Here is a 22215-nt window from a genome sequence, read left to right as displayed (position 1 = left end):
ATCCACAGTTCCACATTCTATTTCTCCTGCCCCTCCCCCCCCCCACCGTCTCCAGGGAGATGACTCCACCCTCACTACAGCTCACCCCATCCACACCAAACCTCCCCACTCCCTAAGGCCTCAAGTCTCTGGATGGTTAGGTGCCTCTTCTCCCACTGAGGACAGACCAGGAAGTCCTCTGCTGTATGTGTGTTGGGGGCATTGGACCAGCTAGTATCTATCCACTTTTACCAAGTAAAGGGGAATTTTGTGGCACACCTATTTTACATGATGGCTTTTCCTGTAATTATGCTGTTTCTTCATTGAGCCTTCCTGCTTGCACCTATGCGTTTTCAATTTACTGCTCACATTCTATGATATGAAGCTTTCTCAGAAAAGTATTTGGAAACTGTCAGTCTCTTAAATTTCCATATACAACCACAGGCTATGTATGCTTTCCTGTATTTTGAAATTGAACTCTGCCTTTGATTTATTATACAGCCACATATATCTTCCTTTATCAGTCACATGAAGACACATGAATGTGCATATAACTCATGGTTACTTAGTCATTTGTTTATCTAACAAATATTTGCTGAACACTCATTATGCATTTAAATTGGTTATTTGTTACTTGGAACTTTCAGTTCATTCTCCTATCTCCACTGTCTATCAAATCTTCATTACTGTATCATTTCTTATAATAGTGTTCTGATAAAAGTGTAAACTATTTTTGGAAGATCCAGTAAATAAATTTTCTAGAGACATTTAGAGAAAAATATCCAAAAAGAAGTAACATTTAGGTATAGACAAAAGATAAAACATAAAGTATTCACAATTTTAACTATGGAAAAGGAGAGGTAGAGAAAGTATCTGTCAATATAATAATCTAAAATTTCTGATAAAGGAAGAAACTTGGGTCAGAACATAGCAGGACATCTAAAATGTAAAAAAAGAAGGAAGGTCACATATAGAACAGAGAAAGGGAACTAGGCAAGGCCTAGGGCATACAGTAATATACAGGAAAACAAATCTCTAACCTGCAATAGAAGCAGAATTCTAAAGATCTCCCTTCATTTATATCTGTAGCTACATTAAGATATTTATATGTCAAGAGACATATGTATATATATTTTCTATATATTTACACAGAACTATAGATATTTTATAGCTATATATTTATATTTTATGTACATACATATTAAGAAATATTATAACATGTTTTTAGTAACATGATATTCCCAGAATCCTATGTTTATTGGTATTGTTTTCATTAAGTAAAAGAAATTCTGATGCATAGACTGATGCATAGACTGATTGATATTCCTACAAGATGCTTCTTTTTTTTTTTTTTACTATTTTAGAACAGATCTCAGTTATAATGAGTCAGATGTTCAGTTTATTGAAGCTAAAGTCATTGCAAATAAAACAGGCTAAACAATGCTATTGGTGCTATGACAAATTATGAAAAAATAAATTATTAATACTAAGGTTAAAATATATTTATTTATTTATTTATAGTGCAAGCATGCTAACTTTAGTAGTTATGTGTTCTGTCTCATTTATTTTCTAGGTTATAACAGATCCTTGATTGTTCTATTAAGTCAGTACTAGGACATATTATAACACTTGTCCTGCTCAAAAAGATAAGATAAAGGCCAAAAAAAAAAATACAATAGCAGAAGTCAAAACAAGAGAGCAGGCTAAGATAAAGAAACCATAAAATTATACAATATTAAAATGCAAGAAATTCAAGGGAAAGAACAAAGTTTCCAGTAATTCTACAGTAAAATTAAAGTTAACTTTAAAGCAAATAGAATAGGTATTCCTTCATGTCATTGCCTTTAAATTACTAGAAAAATGCAGCACACTATATAAGAAACTAAAGAGAACAAGAAAAGCAAATTCTTCACTCAACAACAGCAAAATTATCTTCCAATAAATACCATCAACCATGTTCATGTGTACTTGAAATCAGAACGCTTTTCACTTAAAACCAGAATAAGGTCCAAAGGCCAAATATACCTTCTTGTATTCATAATACTTTCAGAGAACTGGCTAATATAAAATAAATAAAAATTAATTTGAAGCAATAACACTTAAAAAATGAAATCTTGACCTTTGGAGAACATACAAATGGGAAGAAATTGCCAAACTCGTCCAGATGTGGTTTTTAGCCTCTATTTTATTCATTTACTCTCTCTCTCTCTCTCTCTCTCTCTCTCTCTCTCTCTCTCTCTCTCTCTCTGTCTCTCTCCCCTTTAACCTTTAACCTTTTTTACAGTTCAGTTGTTATCCCTCTCTAATTCTCCCCTCTGACAGTTCCTAATCCCATTTTTTTCTCCTCTATCTCCAAGAGGATGGCCCACAACCCCACACCCTCCTCACCCCGCCAGACCTCCCCATTCCTTGGGGCCTCAAGTCTCATAAGGGTTAGTTGTATTTTCTCTCCTTGAAGCCAGACCAGGTAGTCCTCTTCTGTATATGTGTCTGGGGCCTCAGAACAACTAGTGTATGCTGCCTGGTTAGTGGCTCAGTGTCTAAGAGATATCCAAGTTAGTAAGATTGCTGGTCTTCCTATGGGATCACCCTACTCCTTAGCTTTTTCTAGGCTTTCTTTAATTCAACCACAGTAGTTCCTGACTTCTGTCCATTGGTTGGGTGTAATTATTTGCTTCTGTCTTAGCAGCTGCTTGTTGGGCCTCTAGGAGAGCAGCCATTCTAGGCTCCTGTCTGTAAGCACATCATAGCATCAGTAATACTGTCAGGCCTTGGAGCCTCCTTTTGAGATGGGTCACAATTTGGGCCTGTCACTGGACCTCTTCTCCCTCAGTCTCTTCTCTGTTTTCGTCCCTGCAGTTCTTTTAGACAGGAATAATTCTGAGTCAGTGTTTTTGAGTATGGGATGGCAACTCATCTCTCTATTTGATGGCCCTGTCTTTTTACTGGAGGTGGATTCTACAAGGTCCCAGGCCTATAATACTCTCCATTTCTTAAAGATTTCCATTCTTGTGGTACTAGAATTAGTTTGCCCTTCTTTCCTAGATGTGTTAGAAAGAAAAATTAAACTTTCACTTTGAAATCTTTCTGATTTCTTAATATGAACAAATTGAGTTTGAATTTTACCTCCACATTTTGATGTGCAGTCCATGAAATTTTTGTTGTTGAATATTCACTTATACAGGTATGCATAAATGCTTATGTCCATATATTCATGTATCATATTTTCTAAAGCTCTAATAAAATTTTCCTTGACCAGTTGGATATTGAGTTCTATACTATTTAACTTAAACATTTTTGTTTTTTATATGTTTTGGTTACTTTCTCTCACTGATTTCTGATTTTATATTAAGGAAAACATAATTTGGAGTGATTAAATTACCTAATCTCACCTTTATTTTGTGATTTACACAGTTTTCAATGTTGAATGTTTACAGTGTACTTGAGTGAAATATTTATTCTTTAGAGTTTAAGTGAAAGATCTCTGTGCTTTTGGTGGGAAAGGTTTATATTTTATCATTGCTCAACTTTTCTACTTTGCTCTGTATATTATTCAAAGTGAAATATTGGAGTTTTATTTTCATGTGATATATTCCACAACACATTAAATTAAAATTATTTGATAAAATTGCTTTCAAAACTACATACTTTTACTGTCTTTTAAAATTACACAATCATCTGCACAGCTATTTTTTGTTTTTTACATGCAGTGAATTACAATTTACAATTGTTTGCTTTTAGTATGTAGAAAACTACCTACAGTAAATCCTGATAATAAATTCAGTTTTTTGATATGTGTTGTAAGAGCTCAATATCTCTCTCTCTCTCTCTCTCTCTCTCTCTCTCTCTCTCTCTCTCACACACACACACACACACACACACACGTAAGATTTTGAAGATAGCATTACTGGATTACTGGATTAAATTATTGATTGAGAGGTTTAATAATACATTATTTGTATGAAAATTTCACCTGTTAATTTTCAATCATTTCCTTGAATGTGATATGAGCTTCCCATTGCTTTTAAAGTTTTCCTATTTTTCTAGCATTGTGACTATTATGTTTGCTTCTTCATTTATTTTTAAATACATATTTTTTCACACATTTTCTTCTGAATCATTGCCTAGTACTTCCAATGTTTATAAAGTATATGGGCATCAACAGGAGCTTCTGCTTCCATACAGTATAGAATTCTCTGATGAAATTACCTGTGTATTTTGAAAACTAAATAGAAACTACTTTAGATTATTGAAAATAAATGTAATTTACAAATTAGTTACACTTTATTACACTTTATTTAGCAGCAAGTTTACTAACAATATGATTTTACAATCTAACTAAATTTACACATATTTACTTTAGCAATAATATGCATATAGTAGCAACAATAAAATTTAAAAAGTGGAATGGTAGTTTAAATTAAAATACTTTATTCATATATAATATAATAATAAAGATAAATCAAGATTTTGAAAAGACTAATAGCCTTAAAGATGTTAAAGCTCTCCAAATTCTTTTATATTATATAAAATATACTGCTGTTTCCATAAATTTTACTCATGTTATTAAAAAAACTGTCATGGAGGCTGGCATTCTGTATTCTATATTTATCAGAGAACAGCAAACAGACAATAATAGCACAGTTTCATACAAAAGCACATAGTAAAAGAAAAGGTTCAGAGAAGTATCGAGGATTTTTTGTGATACATTCACACTTAGAAAAGATGCCAGTGATGGAAGATAAAAAAAGAAGAAGAAGAAGAAGATGGTAGAGACACAATAACATGCAGATTCCTGAAGGGATATGAGCGCATATACTTGTTTTGTGAGAGACTATTCAGGATCATTGGGCAAAGGAGAGCTTAGACTGTAACTTGGAGGAAATTAATTATCGTCATGGAAAAAGTCAATTCCATATGATAGTGCAAGCCAGAAGATTAACACCACCCAAAATATCTTTTAATTTTAAAATGTACATATATTTAAAATACCAATAATAAGAGACAATTATAGGATTAAAGTTAAAATTGTAATGAAATAAAAATCCAACATATACTTATAAAAAAGGCAAGAAATGTTGAAATGTATAATTTTGAATATTTACTGTGCATGTATAGGTATATTAGCTTTAAGTGCATGAAAGTATTCTTTTATAGATTTAATATGTTCTATAATGATGATTTTATTTAGTTAACTAAATATAAACATAGTTAAATCAATAATCCATGCAAATATAATTTTTTTTAATAAAAAGGGAGTTAATTAATGTTGCCTAGGACAGACAGGTAAGAACCAAGTAAAATAACTCAAGTACTTCTTTTATACAATAATTTCATGCATGTGGAAATAGCAACACAAATGTAAAATCAATGATTAGTATAGAAATGCAATTAAGAGCGCAGTATTAGAGTCTCCAGTGTTATACAGTCACCACTTTGTTCTGTAACAAGTAACAATTCTGCTGCAATTTCTAAATTGCCGCTGTAGATTACTTAAAAGAGAGAATATACAGCAATACTTTTTTATATAAACAATGTGAGTCACCAAAAGAAAAAGCCTCATTACAATTTTACTAATTCTGTATCATGAAAAAAGCATTTGTATCTTATGTTTTGAACTAAAGGACACAAAGCAATCTAACAAATATTCCCTGTTCTAATTAACTGGATGCAGATTTGCCATGACTTCTGAAGATATAACACGATCATAGATTCTGTATCTATGTTGATATGATGTTGCCCTGCTTTAAGTTAACTGATATTTCCTTCTAGGTCATGAGAAAAATGCTACTGGATCATTTTATATATTGCTGCTTAACCCTTCTAGAAGACCTTATTTTTGCTGTGCAAATTGCTAAATAATGAGGCACAACCAAAAGGAATTCTGAAAAAAATAATTGAATCAGAGTGCCTTTTCTGTTTGACTCCTTCCTAGTAAAGCGCTATAAGCCTGTTTATATCCTACGCAATATAAATTACACGTAATTATACATTTATTTTAGAGAATGATTTCTATTTTCTACACAATTCTAATAGAGGTTATTATATGGCAGGATTCAACATAGTAAGTCATTTGAGTCGAATATTTGTCCATTTATTTAAATGGTTTGGAAATCAGTAGGAAACTGATGGCCAGAAATTACACAGCTTTGAAATCATAGATGATGTCATTAATTGACAATAATGACTTAACCCAGTATTCTGATGTCTGTGAGTTTGTCAATATTGGAAATATTTTCCAACTGAAATAGTCAGTCACTTTTTTTCAAATAATATCAGTTCAGTAAATACTCTTTTTTTGTCTGAAATACTATAGTGAGGTAATTAGGGTTCCCATTTTAAGTATTTATGTGTCTTTTATCGATTAAAATTTAAAGACAGATTAAAATATGCATAATGTGACTGTCATTCTCCTGGGCATGATGAATGACTGAATTGTTCATTAGTAGGCTGAAATTATAAAAACTAAAGGGCCAGTGTGGGACCAGTCACTTGACATGAACTAATTTTACTTCAGACTGAAATTACAGCATCACATGTTACTTAAATGTCGATAGATATGGCTTTGCATACTCAATGTTATTTTTTCTATAAGTAATGAAAAATGAATTCCTTCTTCTACATCTCTTTTTCTTACCCATATAAAAACTATGCATAAAGGAGTCTATAGAAACTTAAAATCTATGATCTATCTCTTCCACGTGGCAGCAATTTGTTTTCTGTTATCTCAAGATAAATGCTTCAGGAAATTATTACTTTTTTTTTAGGTAACATAGTGGTCAATAAATTTAGCTTTTAATATTCATGTTTTCATCCAGTCTGTCTTTCAATACATAGCATCTCAAATAGACATTGTCTATATGGTAATGGTTTCTCTAGTTAGGTCCTGTGATTACCTTATAAACGTAAACAAGGAACAAGCAAGACAATAAACACAAATAGTCTAAGAACAAGCAAGGCAATAAACAAAGTCCCGTGATCACTGTTTCTAAGGGCTTATCAGGATGACCAAAATATTTGAGCCTACTTCCTTGTCCTAGCCCAAAGTCATTTTCAAGCCTGAAGCCTACTTCTTTGTTCTAGCCAAAGATTCAGTTTCCTGCCCGAAATTACCTCTTTGTTCTAGCCTGTTGTCAGATTCCTGCCTGAAGCCCATTTCCCTGTCCTGGGCCAATGCCAAATTTCTGCCATGTGTGTTTATTGTCTTGCTTTTCCTTGGCTACTTGCTTCTATTGTATTGCTAGTTCCTCAGCCTAGAACTGACCTTAATACATGCATATAATTTAAATGGTATAAAAGCAGATTAGGAAAAAAAAAGAAAGATTTTTTTACATCTATCCTTGAAATTTATTTAAAATTGTAAATGACTGTTGCATTTCTTGTTAAATTGTTACAATTAGAATACACTATCATTCTACAAAAAAAAAAAAAAAAAAAAAAAAAAAAAAAACCACACACCTTACCCATGGATTTATGGTAGATGGTATAACATGTGTATTCTGAAAAGACCCTTGAAGATTATTTTTATAAAATCTCTTTTGCATTTACAAGGATATATAAGACTTCAAAATTTTCTTACTTTCATACAACCTCTTTTACTGTGAATATCTTGTTTTCTGTCAATTGATAAAGTTGGAAGAGGAAGTGGAGAAGCTGTGATTATCCCTTTGTATTTGGAAGTAGTTTAAGGTTCACGTGGATGTGTCAACTAGAAAAAACAAGTATTATTTGCATATGCATTTTGAATTGATGCAAATAACTGTCATTTTCAATTTTCCCAGATAACTCCCTGAGCATTCTGGCAAAACATAATGGATTCAACCGCCAGAAGCAAGAAGTCTACCTTCTGCCTATAGTGATCAGTGACAGCGGGAACCCCCCTCTGAGTAGCACCAGTACCCTGACCATCCGAGTCTGTGGCTGTAGCAGTGATGGTGTGGTCCAGTCGTGCAATGTTGAAGCTTATGTCCTTCCGATTGGACTCAGTATGGGCGCCTTAATTGCTATATTAGCATGCATCATTTTGCTGCTCGGTGAGTATCACCACCTTCATAGCCTACTGCTGTAAGTGACTATAAATAACAGTAGTAAAATCTAACCTGGAATGTAATCAACATTAAGATAAAGTGAGAAAGGGTTGTGCAAACTCTGTCCAGGTTGAGAGGATTTCATGTGCCTTGTTCAAACCCATCACCAGGGAGAATACAAACAATGTAAGAGGCAAAATGACAAGCAGGTAGGGAATGAGACTATACATTCCTCCCAACACCTATTACAAAAAACAGCCTCCAAATCACATTTTGCACATAAATTTAATGCAAGAGGTCATTTTTCCATGCTCAATTACTATTGAATATAAATAACACATGGACTGGGTCATTGCATCATCAGATCTCAGAGTTTAGTGAAATATAAATAGAATAAGTGAGCTTATAAACATATGCTCTTCTTAAAATCATCTTATAGACAATTTAGCTGATACTAAGGTAAAATTACAATAAAGAATTCAAATGAAGAGGTAAGTTTTATTACTTTTCTATTTAAAGTGCTCATTTTAAAAACAAGACTAAGCCTGAACATAGTGAAAGCATCCCTGTAGTTCAGCACTTAGGAGAAAGGGAAGGACCTGGGCTTCCAGACTACCCTGGGTCACATGGTAAGTGACTCAAATGCACACAAGCAGTGGTTTTACTTCCACGAAAATATCAAAGAGAGGATATATGTCTCAGTCTTATCTTTCTCTTGAAAATTAAAGTGCCTTAACAGTTATATCGTTTCATGATTCATTTGGATGGTAAACGTCTTGGATGACAGTCCTTCTTCTCTTAAGTTGGAACAATCTTTCTAGACAGAGGAGTGCCAGCTGTCATTCACCATAAGACTTTAATTGTGTAATGATTTATATAATGTATGAAGGTAATCTATCACTTAAGTTGAGAATATCTTAATACATCATTTGCTTTGGCCATAGTTTAGTGATTGAGTACCTACAAGCATTCGGAATGCCCTGGGTTTAGTTACTGCTACCAGCAGCAGCACTGTCAGAAAAATAGTTCTTCAAGTACCACACTCACTAGATGGTTTCTATGTAGATAGAAACCAAGGGAATTGAATAGTTCGCATAATGTACGTAATGTGTTCACCATGCTGCAGACGCTATTTTCTCTTTTGTCGGGCTCACCTTGGAGCTGATTCCAGTTTATATGTATTTTACATCACAACAACAGATGTTTATTAAATGAAACTGCCTTTGAGGGATCTGGACAAAAATTTAGTTTTTATCAATCAGATAACTGTTTAGGCTAATTAAAGAGTTTAAAAGTCTGGGTGTCAGCATGACTGAACACTCTAAAGCAGTAGTTCTCAACCAGTGGTAGCAACCTCTTTGGGATTTGAACAACTCTGTCGATGGACATTCTTAAGACCATTGGAAACTCGGATATGTGTATTATGATACATAATAATATCAACTATAGCTATGTAGTGGCAATGAAAATACTTCTGTAGTTGGGGAACATAAAAAATTATATTTTTATGAGGGGTTGGCCATCTTGGAATTTGACATACACAGTCACCAAATTTTATTTTTTTGGTTGTTTTTGTTTGTTTGTTTGTTTTTGTTTTTTGTGGGTTTTTTGTTGTTTGTTTTTTGAGACAGGGTTTCTCTGTGTTGCCCTGGCTCTCCTGGAACTCACTCTGTAGACTAGGATGGCCTCGAACTCAGAAATCCGCCTGCCTCTGCCTCCCAAGTGCTGGGATTAAAGGCGTGTGCCACCACTGCCCAGCCAGTCACAGTCACCAAATTTTTAGCACAAAGTCGATTACCAGGTAGGGGCAAGGTGGTGGGGTGTAAAGTCAGCAAAAACCCCAAGTAAGCACAGGCAAGAAAGCAAAAGAAAGTGTTTCTGCAGAAGTAGGTTTTTAAGGGGGAAAATGAGGAGTCTGTGCTATGGTGAGTGGGTAAATCCTGACTGAATATACTAAACAAATAATGGTTTTTTGAAATTTTGGACCTCAATGTTTTGTCTCCGGAATGAGTCCATGACCAAACAATGGTAAAGACCTGACAGGCTAACTTACTGAATGTGAAGGTTTTTTTTTTTAGCAAGGAAGATGGAAAGAAATTAAATGGCAGAACCTGTCTTCAATGTTTGCCATGCTCAGGCCTGTGTTTGCCATGCTGTGCCTGTATTTGACATGCTCAGGCCTGTTAGAGCCTTTCAGTATTAAAGTGTTGCAGCAGTAGGAAGGTTGAGAACCACTGTTCTAAAGCAACACACTCAAGGTGCAAGGTTGCAGAAGTCGAAAATATACTGTTTTAAAATTTTTCTTCTCCTCTGTCATCTCTTCTTCTATGATCATGCCCATATATGCTGGTCGACTGATTGTGATCTGGTCTTTTTCTTACAGTCATTGTGGTTCTGTTTGTTACCCTGAGGCGGCATAAAAACGAACCACTAATTATCAAAGATGATGAAGACGTTCGAGAAAACATCATTCGCTATGACGACGAAGGAGGAGGGGAGGAGGACACAGAGGCTTTTGACATTGCAACTTTGCAAAACCCAGATGGAATTAATGGATTTTTACCCCGTAAGGATATTAAACCAGATTTGCAGTTTATGCCAAGGCAAGGGCTTGCTCCAGTTCCAAATGGTGTTGATGTCGATGAATTTATAAATGTAAGGCTGCATGAGGCAGATAACGACCCCACAGCCCCACCATATGACTCCATACAGATTTATGGCTATGAAGGCCGAGGGTCTGTGGCTGGCTCCCTCAGCTCCTTGGAGTCCACCACATCAGACTCAGACCAGAATTTTGACTACCTCAGTGACTGGGGTCCCCGCTTTAAGAGACTGGGCGAACTCTACTCTGTTGGTGAAAGTGACAAAGAAACTTGACAGTGGATTATATAAATAATCAATGGGACTGAGCATTCTGTAATATTCTAGGGTCACTCCCCTTAGATGCAACAAATGTGGCTATTTGTTTTAGAGGCAAGTTTAGCACCAATCATCTATAAACTCAACCACATTTTAATGTTGAACCAAAAAAAAAATAATAAAAATAAAAAGTATATGTTAGGAGGTGATAAATTTTGTGGAGTGTGAATTAAGTATGTGGAGTGTCTAGAAGTGTTTGGATATTTGATATTTACCTGACGGCCACAGTCAGAGATTGGGATCCTAGCAAATCCTTAGAGAATTGTTTAAGAGGAGAAAAACAAAACAAAACAAAACAAAATTAAAAGGTGCTTTATTAGAAAAAAATGGACTTGCAAGGACTCTGCTGCTGATATGTGTCTTCTGTAAGGATTCTTATGAGTGCAAATGGTTTTTATTCCCTTCACCAATAAGGATCCCGTCACAAATGATAAAGCAATACTTTGGTCTGCTGTACATTATGACTTTATGGAGTTTGGGGAGGCCTCCTAGATTATATGGTACGGTGACCATACGTTGTACATAATTGTTGGCCCCACTCAACAGAGACTGACTAGCATCTTTAAATATTGTGTCGAGCCTTAAAATATTCACATGTTCGTAATCCATTCCAGGGTGGGGATTGCCAACTCAAAGGTGGGAGGAGAGAAATGCCATTCAAACTGGCTCTGTCTAGAAGCAGGATTCTTCGTTCCCTCCACTTCATCTTCTTCCACAAGGACACAGAGATAAACTGTATTCCACAGTGGACCACATCAGAGACAGATGGTTTTATTGCTAGCGTGTGAATTTATTTGTTTAATCCTCAAAATAAATATTTTATTGATGTCCAATAATGCTTTTATTTATTAAGGTTGGTAATCTATAGATTAAGGGATTATATGGGGAAAACTAAATTATATCCATTAATAATCCTTTAGATTGTTTTATATTAATATCTATACAATGAATGTTTAATACATGTACATTTTGATGAGATAAGTATGGCAGGCAATATTATCAAGGGGAGAGGTTATAGTCGCTTTAGAGTAGAAAGTGTAATTGTGACTGGTGATTACAGAAACAGCATTTCCCAGAGAAACTTTTGGACTATTTTCTATTTTCTTCATAATCCTAGTATTTGGTGTTTTTACTACAAGCACAAACATCTGGAAGTATTATTGATTCCTGTGAATATTTAAACTCTAGACTTTTAGATACTTACATAATGCCCCACCTAATAAACACTCTTCAAGTTTTCCTCTCCCAAATAATTTAGAGCAGAAACTGATTTGTACATAATTTTACTGCTTCTGTTGTTTACACTTCTGTCCCTGGTTATGGTGATGCACAGAACGTCTTAGACTACAAAAGCAGAACAGCACTAGAAGATGTGAGCATATTTAATTTGTAATGCAAACCTGCCATGTAGGAGTAGGAAATGTATGATAAAACTCAAGTATTACATGCAGATTATTTTACTTTTCTACTTTGCTTTAATGCAATATTGTTTATTTACTCCATGTGTTGTATTCAGAGAAACTCCTGTATTGTTTCCTACTTTGTGAAATATATTTTTATAAATACCTTTGTTGTCATCATTTTTTTCCAGCTACATGAAGATTTCTGAGCAGATCTATTGGCTCTAACTAAAATTCTAAACTGTGCAATCAAATCACACCGTGGGCCACTTTTAGTTTTAAGCATCTTTAGTATAATAAAGAAACAGAGAACAGAAATGGATTGCTATTAATCCTATACCAAGAAAACATCAAGGGCATAAAAGTAAATGCCATACCTAAAAGACAGTCAAGTGTGTTTTGGGGGTCCCTAAATACAAAAGAGGCTAGGGTGGACATAGCAAAAGAGAGGATAAAAGATCAAGAGAAAGATTCTGCATAGAAAATGTCTATAGTTAGGTTACAGTCCAAAAAATATGGTAAAATAAAGGGATTGAAGTTTTGGAGAAAGAACCTAAACTACACTGCAGACGTGAAAACCATCGTTTTCTAGATTCTTAGAGGATCCATTAGAACAAGACCCATGGGCTCCTCTCACCCACCACTTTGTCCATAGCTTGAGGATCTTTCAGAAAATCATGGATTTGGCTTAGATATGGAAGGCAACCGTTTCTGGAAGCTGTATGCAGCACATCAGAATCAAAGTGACTTAATATTCAACTAAAAATTTGATAGCTATTCATTAGCTAACCACTTCCTCATTATTCACTATTGCCTGGTCATAATCCTTCATTTATGATTCTCTCAGTGACTGCTGAAAACATTTCATGAAGTCAAAGGGAAAGTCCATAGAGACTTTTACATACATCAGATTAGCAAGCATCCTAAAAACTAATACTACAACTTATAATAACAATAAAAATCCATATCCTACCTCTCTCCTACATTATAAATCAAGGTGGATTTAATTTTTCTTTTTCATTTGCACTTCAAACTTATCTCTCTTTACTTTAAAAAAAAAAAGTAGTGCACAAAACATTTGTAGCAGATATACCACACTATTCTTTTTATAAGATTATATAAAATCAACATCCTCAGTGTTGATGGTCAATAGAATAATATTCATATTATAGCGCTCATGGGAAAGAGGCAATCTAGAACCAGTTTTCTAATCTACCTTTGAATTTTGCTTTGTTCAGAAAGACATCTTTGATACCTGAGCCCCAAAATAACATTTCTTTCCACAACTACCCAAGTCTTTTGTGCTTCAAAGCCAATCTGAAGTTTTGGTATGCTGGAGAAAGTAGTGCTATGTATAATTATGTAGGGATAGTATGTTTTTGCTATATGAAATACATTTTAGGTTACCATGAATTTAAATTATACTCAAGAAAGCCCATACCAAACCATTAGACTACCACATCTACTTTACCAACCAAGTTACTAGAACTCTCAGATTCAGAATAGAACAGTGAAGATCTAAATTGTTTTATTTTTGAGATTGAGTAACTCCTTCCTTAACCCTCGTCAAGCATTGCATTTTAACTTTGTTAAAGTTTTGTATTTATGCAATTATTTTGTTCTTGCAATGTTGATACATCAGATGAATCTTCGCATACACACAAATGGTTAATTGTCAAATATAACAATGCCACATGCTACAGTCATTACTTTGTCTGTGGTCTTTGTGTGTCCCACAGAAAACTCTATTTTAATATTTGCCCAAGAATTCTGTGCCAAGTGATAGGTGAAACAAAGTTAGTCTCCTTCTGCTTACTTTACTGTAAGTCTCTTTTCTGAGAGATTGAGGCATCCATGCATGTGTGGAGGCCACTTGGGATCAACTCAGCCTCTACCTTCTGTATTATTTGATCAACTATTTTTTAATATCCACATAAACATATCATCTGATATTAGTAAGCCATTTTAATAAAATTCTCACTATGAGTGCAGTCAATAAATATTTAAAATGGTTTATGATATGATGGTTGAATTATATTCATGTGGTGCCTTTCCTACCCCAAATTGTGCTGTCTATGACACAAACTCTACAGCAAAAATGTTTTGTACCAAAAAATAAAAATGGGTAAGTGTGTATATGCATATATAACCTGAAAGGAAACTTGGATGCATCAGTATACCCAGTGAGGCAAGAGTTCTCAGAAAGAGACAAATGTGTCTTTGAGAGTTTGCTTAATCATATGCTTAAAGTAAGACAAGTCTCTGCATGAGATGTAGAAATCTCCCAGGAGCAGCTGGCTACACACTGAGAATTCACAGAGGGCTGAGCTATCTGTATTTTGGAGAAGGAAAGCGGGTGCTGAGAGCTAAGTAGCCAATTACTTTTTATAGCCACATAAGGACTGGAGGCAAGTAGTCCTTTGCAACATGTTGTATTATGCGATCGTTGGCTTTGCAGGGAATCTCACGAATGTATAACCTTCTGATTGCCTTTTTGATTGAAAGTTCCATCTGAGATCAAGGCAGTGCAACCAGTAATAAGATTTCAAAAAATCCCATCACTGGCACTGTTGGAAAGGTTGAGCGTGCCTGAAATCCCATCACTGTCAGTCAAAGAGATAAGGTAACAGTGGGCATCACTATAAAAGCTGCATGAATGCACAATTTAAACATGAACATCAACACAAAAAAGAATGCACGTGCATTTATATGAATGCCCATATATATATATATGCCCATGTAGACACATATGTACACAAATACATATACATACACATGCACACACACATACACTTAAGTTACTTGGTATAATATATATTAATATGTTGTCATTTCAATAATAGTTTTTCATATCACAGTCTCACATACTACAAAAATACTTGAAATGATGGTTATTTGTTTCTCTGACTCTAACCTAGAAGTTGAAAGCAATCTGTCTAGTGGTAAAGGTTTCTAAATGTGAGTTTTTGTTTATGGACATAATAACAGCTTATAAAGCCAGAGCTTAGAATTAAATGAATCTCACCAAGAAGCTGGATTTAGATGCTTTTGTATCATTGTATTTTTGTGGAGATAATAATTGTAGAATATATTTTGTAGGAAATAATTTTCTCTATGTTTACATTTCTTTGATCCAACACAGTTTTCTTTGCTAAACAAGCTCCTTTTCTTTGTTGCTCAGATAACCAAAAAGTGAATAAAATGTTTACTATCATTGTTGTTTTTGTTTATGATAATTATGATGTCGTCATTATCTACCATTAAAGGAGATATTTATTTTAATCATTTTCTGTGTAGTTGGTACACAGTTATTGATCAGAGTATATTCTTAGTATTTACAGTAACCCAGTACTGCTATCTTGGATGTACTTCCAAAATTCCAGAGCACGTGGAATTAGAATTTCTACTGTTTCTTTAAGAAATGTGTTTATTACATTTAATGAACCTCTACCAGATTTGAATTAAGCTACATAGGATTTGTGAAAAAGGTGAAGGTTTTTTCAACATTTTTCACTGTTGGCGAAGTGAAGTTAATTGAGCAAATTTAAACTAATCAATGGAACATTATTTGTCTGTCTTTAAACAGCATTCAAATCTGGGTTTACTGAGCAGTGTTCCTAACTTCCCTTAAATAGTTCTAGTTCTAAGTAAATTATGAGGTTTCAAATGGTAAAATTGAGAAAGTAAGTTACCTACTGCTCTACAAATGAAAGCAACTCAAGATGGCAAAACATGAAGACTTCATGAGAAATTTGCTTTTTAAAACTGGAAATTAAGCAATGGGTACTAAGAAGCCACATATTTTTCCATCATATCTGAGGTTAAATTATTTTTTAAAAGCACCTAAAAATGTCAGTAATATATTAGAACACACAAAGATTAATCCCTGACAAATGTTCAAAGAATACCCTGAAGGTGCCTAAATTATGGCACACACTATGAGCCACATTAAATAAAAATCATAAATTTATTAAGGGGTTTGGCACCATTACTTTAGAGATCTGATGAAAAAGATGGAAGTGAGATCTAGTCTTCTAGGTCATTTTTAGCATTGGGAAACTACCAGTGCTTCGTATGTATGTACTTCATTTACTAATAACAGCTCAACAAAAATGTACGTCCTGGTGGCATGTGTATCTGTGGAATGATCCTTCCAACCTTGGTTAACCAGACCCAATCTGACTCACATCTTGAATACAGGTCTAATTTCCTCTTAGCTATACAAATAGATAATAGCTTTCTCTGTCATTATTCACAGATTACAGAAGAGGCTTCCTAAGAGGAATACCAGAGAATGCTGCCTGAAGAAAAGGACAATGGACAACAGTGACTTCAAAGAAAGAAACAGCCTGGACTTCAAAAAGGAAAGGAGAGGTCACTAAAGGCACATGTTGGTTCTTTCAGATCCCCCCTGTATATTTAAAGGTCTCTGGAGCCATGTGGATATGAGCAATATTTTAACAGTTACTGTCTGATATTGAACTTAGCAATTATGAACCATTGGCTTGGATAACTCCCGTTTCCCTTGAATATGACTCTTGGGTTTTTGGGTAGGTTTTTATTTATTTATTTTTAATTTTTATTATTTTTTTTTTAGATTTTCTTTAATACAACATCTAAAGTTTGAAAGCTATGGATTATTTGACAGGTTTAAAAATTGGATGTGTAACTTGATGATCAAAGTTTATTGTCAGCACTATCAATAATGATTGTTCAAATAAACTTTGAAAATTTCTTCCTAGCAAGAGATGTCTTTTCTAGATACAGTGTCTGTGACAAGGAAACCATATATGCTTAACATATTTCCACTGCTTCTCAAAGAAATGACATATGATTAGACAAGTCAGTACAGAAGCTGATACATGATGAAACATTAGACTCGTCTTTACTAAAGGAGGGACTCAAAAACATAGAGAAAGAATACGACCACCTGCCAATTCATGCACAGTGTATTGCCATAGGCTTCATTGAGATTGAGTCTTCACCATCCAAGAACTAGCTCTGTAGACAAGCTGGCCTCAAACTCACAGAGATCTTCCTGCTTCTGCCTCCGAAGTGCTGGGTTTAAAGGTGTAGATAGAACAGTCAGCCTGACCAAGTCACTGACTCTTAAAATGTGCATGTCATAGAATAAGATCTGATTATGGGATCTGAAAATACATATTGAGTCAGTAGTTCTATTAATGGACTTTCCAATATTCAAAATTCCATGTGACAAATTTTTTAGGTCCTTATTTTGAGAATAGCATGTGCTAAAATATTCCAATGTTCTAGATGATTGTGATAAAGTAAGTTCTTGCCTCAAAATACAGAGGTAGGGGATAAGAAAAAATATAAAACATAGAAGCATTAAAATTGATATAGTCTAATGAGAAAAATGGATACAAGCATAGACATTTGAAGTAGATTTCACTAGGAAAAGTTTGAGGTGCTATGTTTTATATAAGCAAACCATAGAATGAGCTAGGGTAGTGATCCTTTAGTGGTTCCCCTTTAGTAAATAAATGGCAGATGCACATATACATCATCACAGATAAAGATTCAGAAGATGTGGAGAGATGAGCAGAGACCACATAAAATATTAAAATTAGCAGTTCTCATTCCCTTTATGTAGACCATTAGGATGGCAATGCCAGGGTTTGACAATGCAGGATTGGGGAAGTTGTTGGTAGTAGCAGGGATTGTGCCAGTCATGCATGTACTTGAACTCATCTGTAGACCTATCCTTGACTTGCGATTTTTAAAAAGTCGCTGAGATTACTGTATAGAAAAAAGCTTGTAAGACATTGGAATGATAGGATGACATGCAAATAGGGTTGTTTTAGCCCAAGGAACAAACTTGCCTTTGAGTGCGACAGAGCTAATGAAGTTACAAGAGTAGGATTCTGATAGAAGATTGATAGTTGTGGTATGTACACTTGATGAGCAAAATAAGAAAAAGAGAGTTATTATTTTAATGCCAAATGGTCAGCCCTAAAAACATACATACAAGTAACATTAATTACACAGATTAAATAGGTCAAAAATGTAGTTGTATACACATCCTCTTTCAATGTGTGTGTTTGTGTGTATATGATACATATATGTGTGTGTGTGTGCTTTTACATTCATGCATACACTACATCTTTGGCAATTGAGAAAGTCTGGCGCACAAAATAATGAGAATTTCATATATAAAACATGATTTTAAGAGGATGCACTCAAATAGTTTTAACTTTATTTCATTATCGGCAATGTATTCTGTATATAAGCATGTATATAGTAGAAAGTATTATTAGTTGGTTGACTTGCTAAATGTCATGATAATTATAACTAGGTATTGGTTCTGGTTATAAAAGTGTCTCAAAACTTAGTTATACCTCCAGCTCTTTGCCTTTTTCATTACAGACATGGTATGTGTTGAGGCTGGCCTTGAACTCACTCTGCAATCTAAGAAGTCCTTTACTTTGTGATTATCTTACTTATTTTAGCAGGCTTTGCTATATTCCTGTTGTAATATAGTTTGTTGCAGGAATATAGTCTTGTACAATAATTATTTAGCAGACACAAATTACATTTTTGAAGGCATTACTAAATGTATTTTGAGTGTCTAATACAGCTTATGACTTGAAATTTTTTTGAGTTAATTTTATTTTTTTATCTTTTTTTTTTTACAATCCAGTCTTTATCCCTCTCCCATTCCACCCTCTGACTGTTCCACATCCCATACCTCCTCCCATTCCCTGTCTCCAAGAGGATGTCCCCACCCCCTTACCTCTCATCACCACACTACAAGACCTCCCCATTCCCTGGGGCCTCAAGTCTCTTGAGTGCTTGATGCATCTTCTCTCACTAAGTCAACACCTGACAGTCCTCTACTGTGTATGTGTTGGGGGTCTCATATTTACTGGTGTATGATGCCTGGTTGGTGGTCCAGTGTCTGAGAGATCTCAGGGGTTTAGGTTAATTGAGATTGCTGGTCCTCCTACAGGGTTGCTCTCCTCCTCAGCTTCTTCCAGTTTTTCCCTAATTCAAGCACTGGAAACACCAGCTTCTGTCCATTGGTTAGGTGTACATATCTGCATCTCTTTCAGCTGCTTGTTGGATCTTTCAGAGGGCAGTTATGCTAGGCTTCTATTTGTAAGCACATCATAGTATCAGTAATAGTGTCAGGCATTGGGGACTCCCCTTGAACCCAATTTGGGCCTGTCACTGGAACTCTTTCCCCTCAGGCTCTTCTCCATTGTTTGACCCTGCAGTTTTTTCAGACAGGAACAATTCTGGGTCAGAGTTATTGACAGTGGAATAGCAACCCCATCCCTCCACTCGATGCCCTGTTTTTCTACTGGAGGTGGACTCTACAAGTTCCCTCTCTCGATTGTAGGGCATTTCATCTAAGGTCTCTCCCTTTGAGTTCTGAGAACCTCTCATTTCTCAGGTCTCTGATGTATTCTAGAGGATTGCACCCCCACCCCCCAACTCCTACCTCCAAAGGTGGACTGTTTTTATTTTTTCTGCTGGCCATCAGGGCATCAGTCCTGTTCCCCCCAGTTCCTGATCATGTTCCCCTCTTGCTCTCCCTGTCCCCTTTCTCAGCCAGGTCACTCCTCCCCTCTCCGGTGCCCCCATGATTTAAAACCTTTAGAAATTTGGACAAGGAATGGAGGAAAGAATTCACTTTATTTTTTTAGGTTATATATTTATTTTTGAATTTTCGAAATTATTGTATAATTATATCACACTTCTTCCCTGTACTCTCTCCAAAACATTTCACATATTTTGCTTTCTTTCAAAATTATGTTTTTTATCACTAATTTTCTTTAAAAAGAATAATATACCCAATATCTATATCAAGTAAATAATAGACAGTTGTAAAATACATTTCTTTAAGATGGCAAGATAATAGTTGAATTCTGGGACTGTTACGATTGGATAGGAAAAGCATGATGTTTTGTAGACACATAGAATATATTGAGTATGATGGCTAGTCTTGGTTATTAACAGAAAAGGAACTCTCAGCTAAACAGCTGCCTCATTCAGATTGACCTGCTGGAATATGTTTTAGGACATTTTATAGATGGCTTTTTGATGAAGGAAAACCTGTTCCTTTGTGATTGGTAACATTCGTATGTAAGTAAACCTGAGGTGCACAACGATAGCAAGAACAATAACAAATTTTCTAGTAATGAGATTGTGATCAAACCAGGGAATGCTGTTTGCCTAGTTTCTGTTTCCATTACTAGTACATCATAGCTTGTAAAGGTATAATGAAATAAACCCATTCCTTTTCAAGTTTTTATTGGTCATGGCATTTATTACAGAAACTGAGAAGCAAACTCTGATCCTGGGCATTATGTCCTAATTGGTGAAAATTTCATCAGACATATCAACAATTATAAGATTAAGTTGATAAATTATTAATACTAAGCAGATTTCCAGCATCACCGTTAAATCTGAGTGAGATTGCTTTGAGGAGTCAGATACTGACCTACTGATCGTACTGATTCCCATGTACCTACAATTCTATTATACTTAATCAAACTAATCGGTGGAGTTTCTGATCAATTCTACATCTAAAAAAATTCCCTGCTCTTCTTTGTTGAGGCCATTCTTTCATAAATTAGAGATGGAAAGATCTTTAGGGAAACATAACTTAAACACGAATAGTTGAGAAAAAATATTCTAGTAAGTTAAAAACATTAAATCTAAAAAAACCCAACAAACAACACAAATGAAGTTATAGAATTCTTGCTGTATGTTGTGAAGCCAACTTCAATCCAGGAGTTCAAGATAATTCAGGTTTAGAGGCAAGATGTAAAAGATTACACATTTATTTTAAATCTGTAACAAAGGTGTAAAATTGTGAGTAGAGTAAACTTTTGGTGCCTATGTTGAGAGTGAAGAGCTTCCTGCACTGTTTCTCTTACATACAGAAATGATACCATGACTTCGTGAGGAAACACAGCCTATATTACTTACTATACTTGTTTATTATGTGAAATGTGGAAGACACTAAATATGTGTTCTTACTGAATGTGTGATTTTTAATTATGTCAATTAAATCACATTAGGCAGAAATAAAAAACAGCAAACATACATTGCTTTTGAAAATGTGCTAAGTTCAAATAGCTAAAGTAAAAAAAAGTAATTTATAATAATTTCTCTGCATGAATGGGATCACAGGATACTATCATATATTTATTTAATAACTACATTGTTTATATTTCTATGATAAGTGGGAATAACAGTGAAGTCACACACTTAACACACAAAATAATAACTTGAGAGATACAAAACCTACTCAGACAATAAACAGTGACAGTATCAACAGGCACTGTTGAATATGGAGAGGCGTCAGATGGCATAACTATGTTGTATGTGCATAAAGACTCTACACAAACCACTGGGATTTAAGTAACATTTCTAGCAAACCTGACATGACACAGGTTCCCTTGTTTATAATTAAAGAGGCTAGCCATAAAAGGTCATTCTGTTAGGAGAGGAAAAGATCTGAAGTGGTTCAACGGAACTGGATTTTAAAATATTATTACATGCATACAAGTGCACGTAGATGATTTTCAGATTAGGTAAAGGCACTGCCACAATAATTATTGCCCCACAAATAGAACTTTGAATTTTTGCTATATCACATTCTCTCCAGTTCATTAATACATACATAAGAACGCAAACATTTTCTAGGTTACTCTGCAAAATGTTCTACTGGATTGTGAACCTTCAGGAAACACTTTCAAATTTATCATGCAAGTAAGTGTGTGTGTGTGTGTGTGTGAGAGAGAGAGAGAGAGAGAGAGAGAGAGAGAGAGAGAGAGAGAGAGAGAGAGAGAGAGAGAGAAACTGCATTTCTGTGTCATTGTATTATCTACAAATTTTGCCAGCCTTCCATTTTGATG

General features: G+C 34.7%; 1 protein-coding gene across 4 annotated transcripts in view; it reads left to right on the top strand.

Moving 5' to 3' along the window:
• The window catches only part of Cdh8 (cadherin 8), a 367867-nt gene extending 350802 nt beyond the window's left edge, over positions 1-17065 (top strand). The window contains exons 11-13 of one of the 4 annotated variants that reach the window (XM_034522729.2): positions 7761-8012; positions 10390-10572; positions 16584-17065. In XM_034522729.2, the coding sequence (XP_034378620.2) occupies positions 7761-8012; positions 10390-10572; positions 16584-16630 (482 nt within the window). In that variant the 3' untranslated portion in view covers positions 16631-17065. Of the gene's footprint in view, positions 1-7760; positions 8013-10389; positions 11008-11539; positions 11727-16583 lie in introns of those variants that run through there. The other 3 variants (XM_076915701.1, XM_076915702.1, XM_076915700.1) reach the window with 3 other exon arrangements.
• Positions 17066-22215: the final 5150 nt, after the last annotated feature.

This window comes from Arvicanthis niloticus, chromosome 18 (genome assembly GCF_011762505.2).
Source record: "Arvicanthis niloticus isolate mArvNil1 chromosome 18, mArvNil1.pat.X, whole genome shotgun sequence".
NCBI classification, from domain to species: domain Eukaryota; kingdom Metazoa; phylum Chordata; class Mammalia; order Rodentia; family Muridae; genus Arvicanthis; species Arvicanthis niloticus.
The sequence above is the reverse complement of the archived record's forward strand: the minus strand, read 5'-3'. Positions and strand labels throughout refer to the sequence as shown.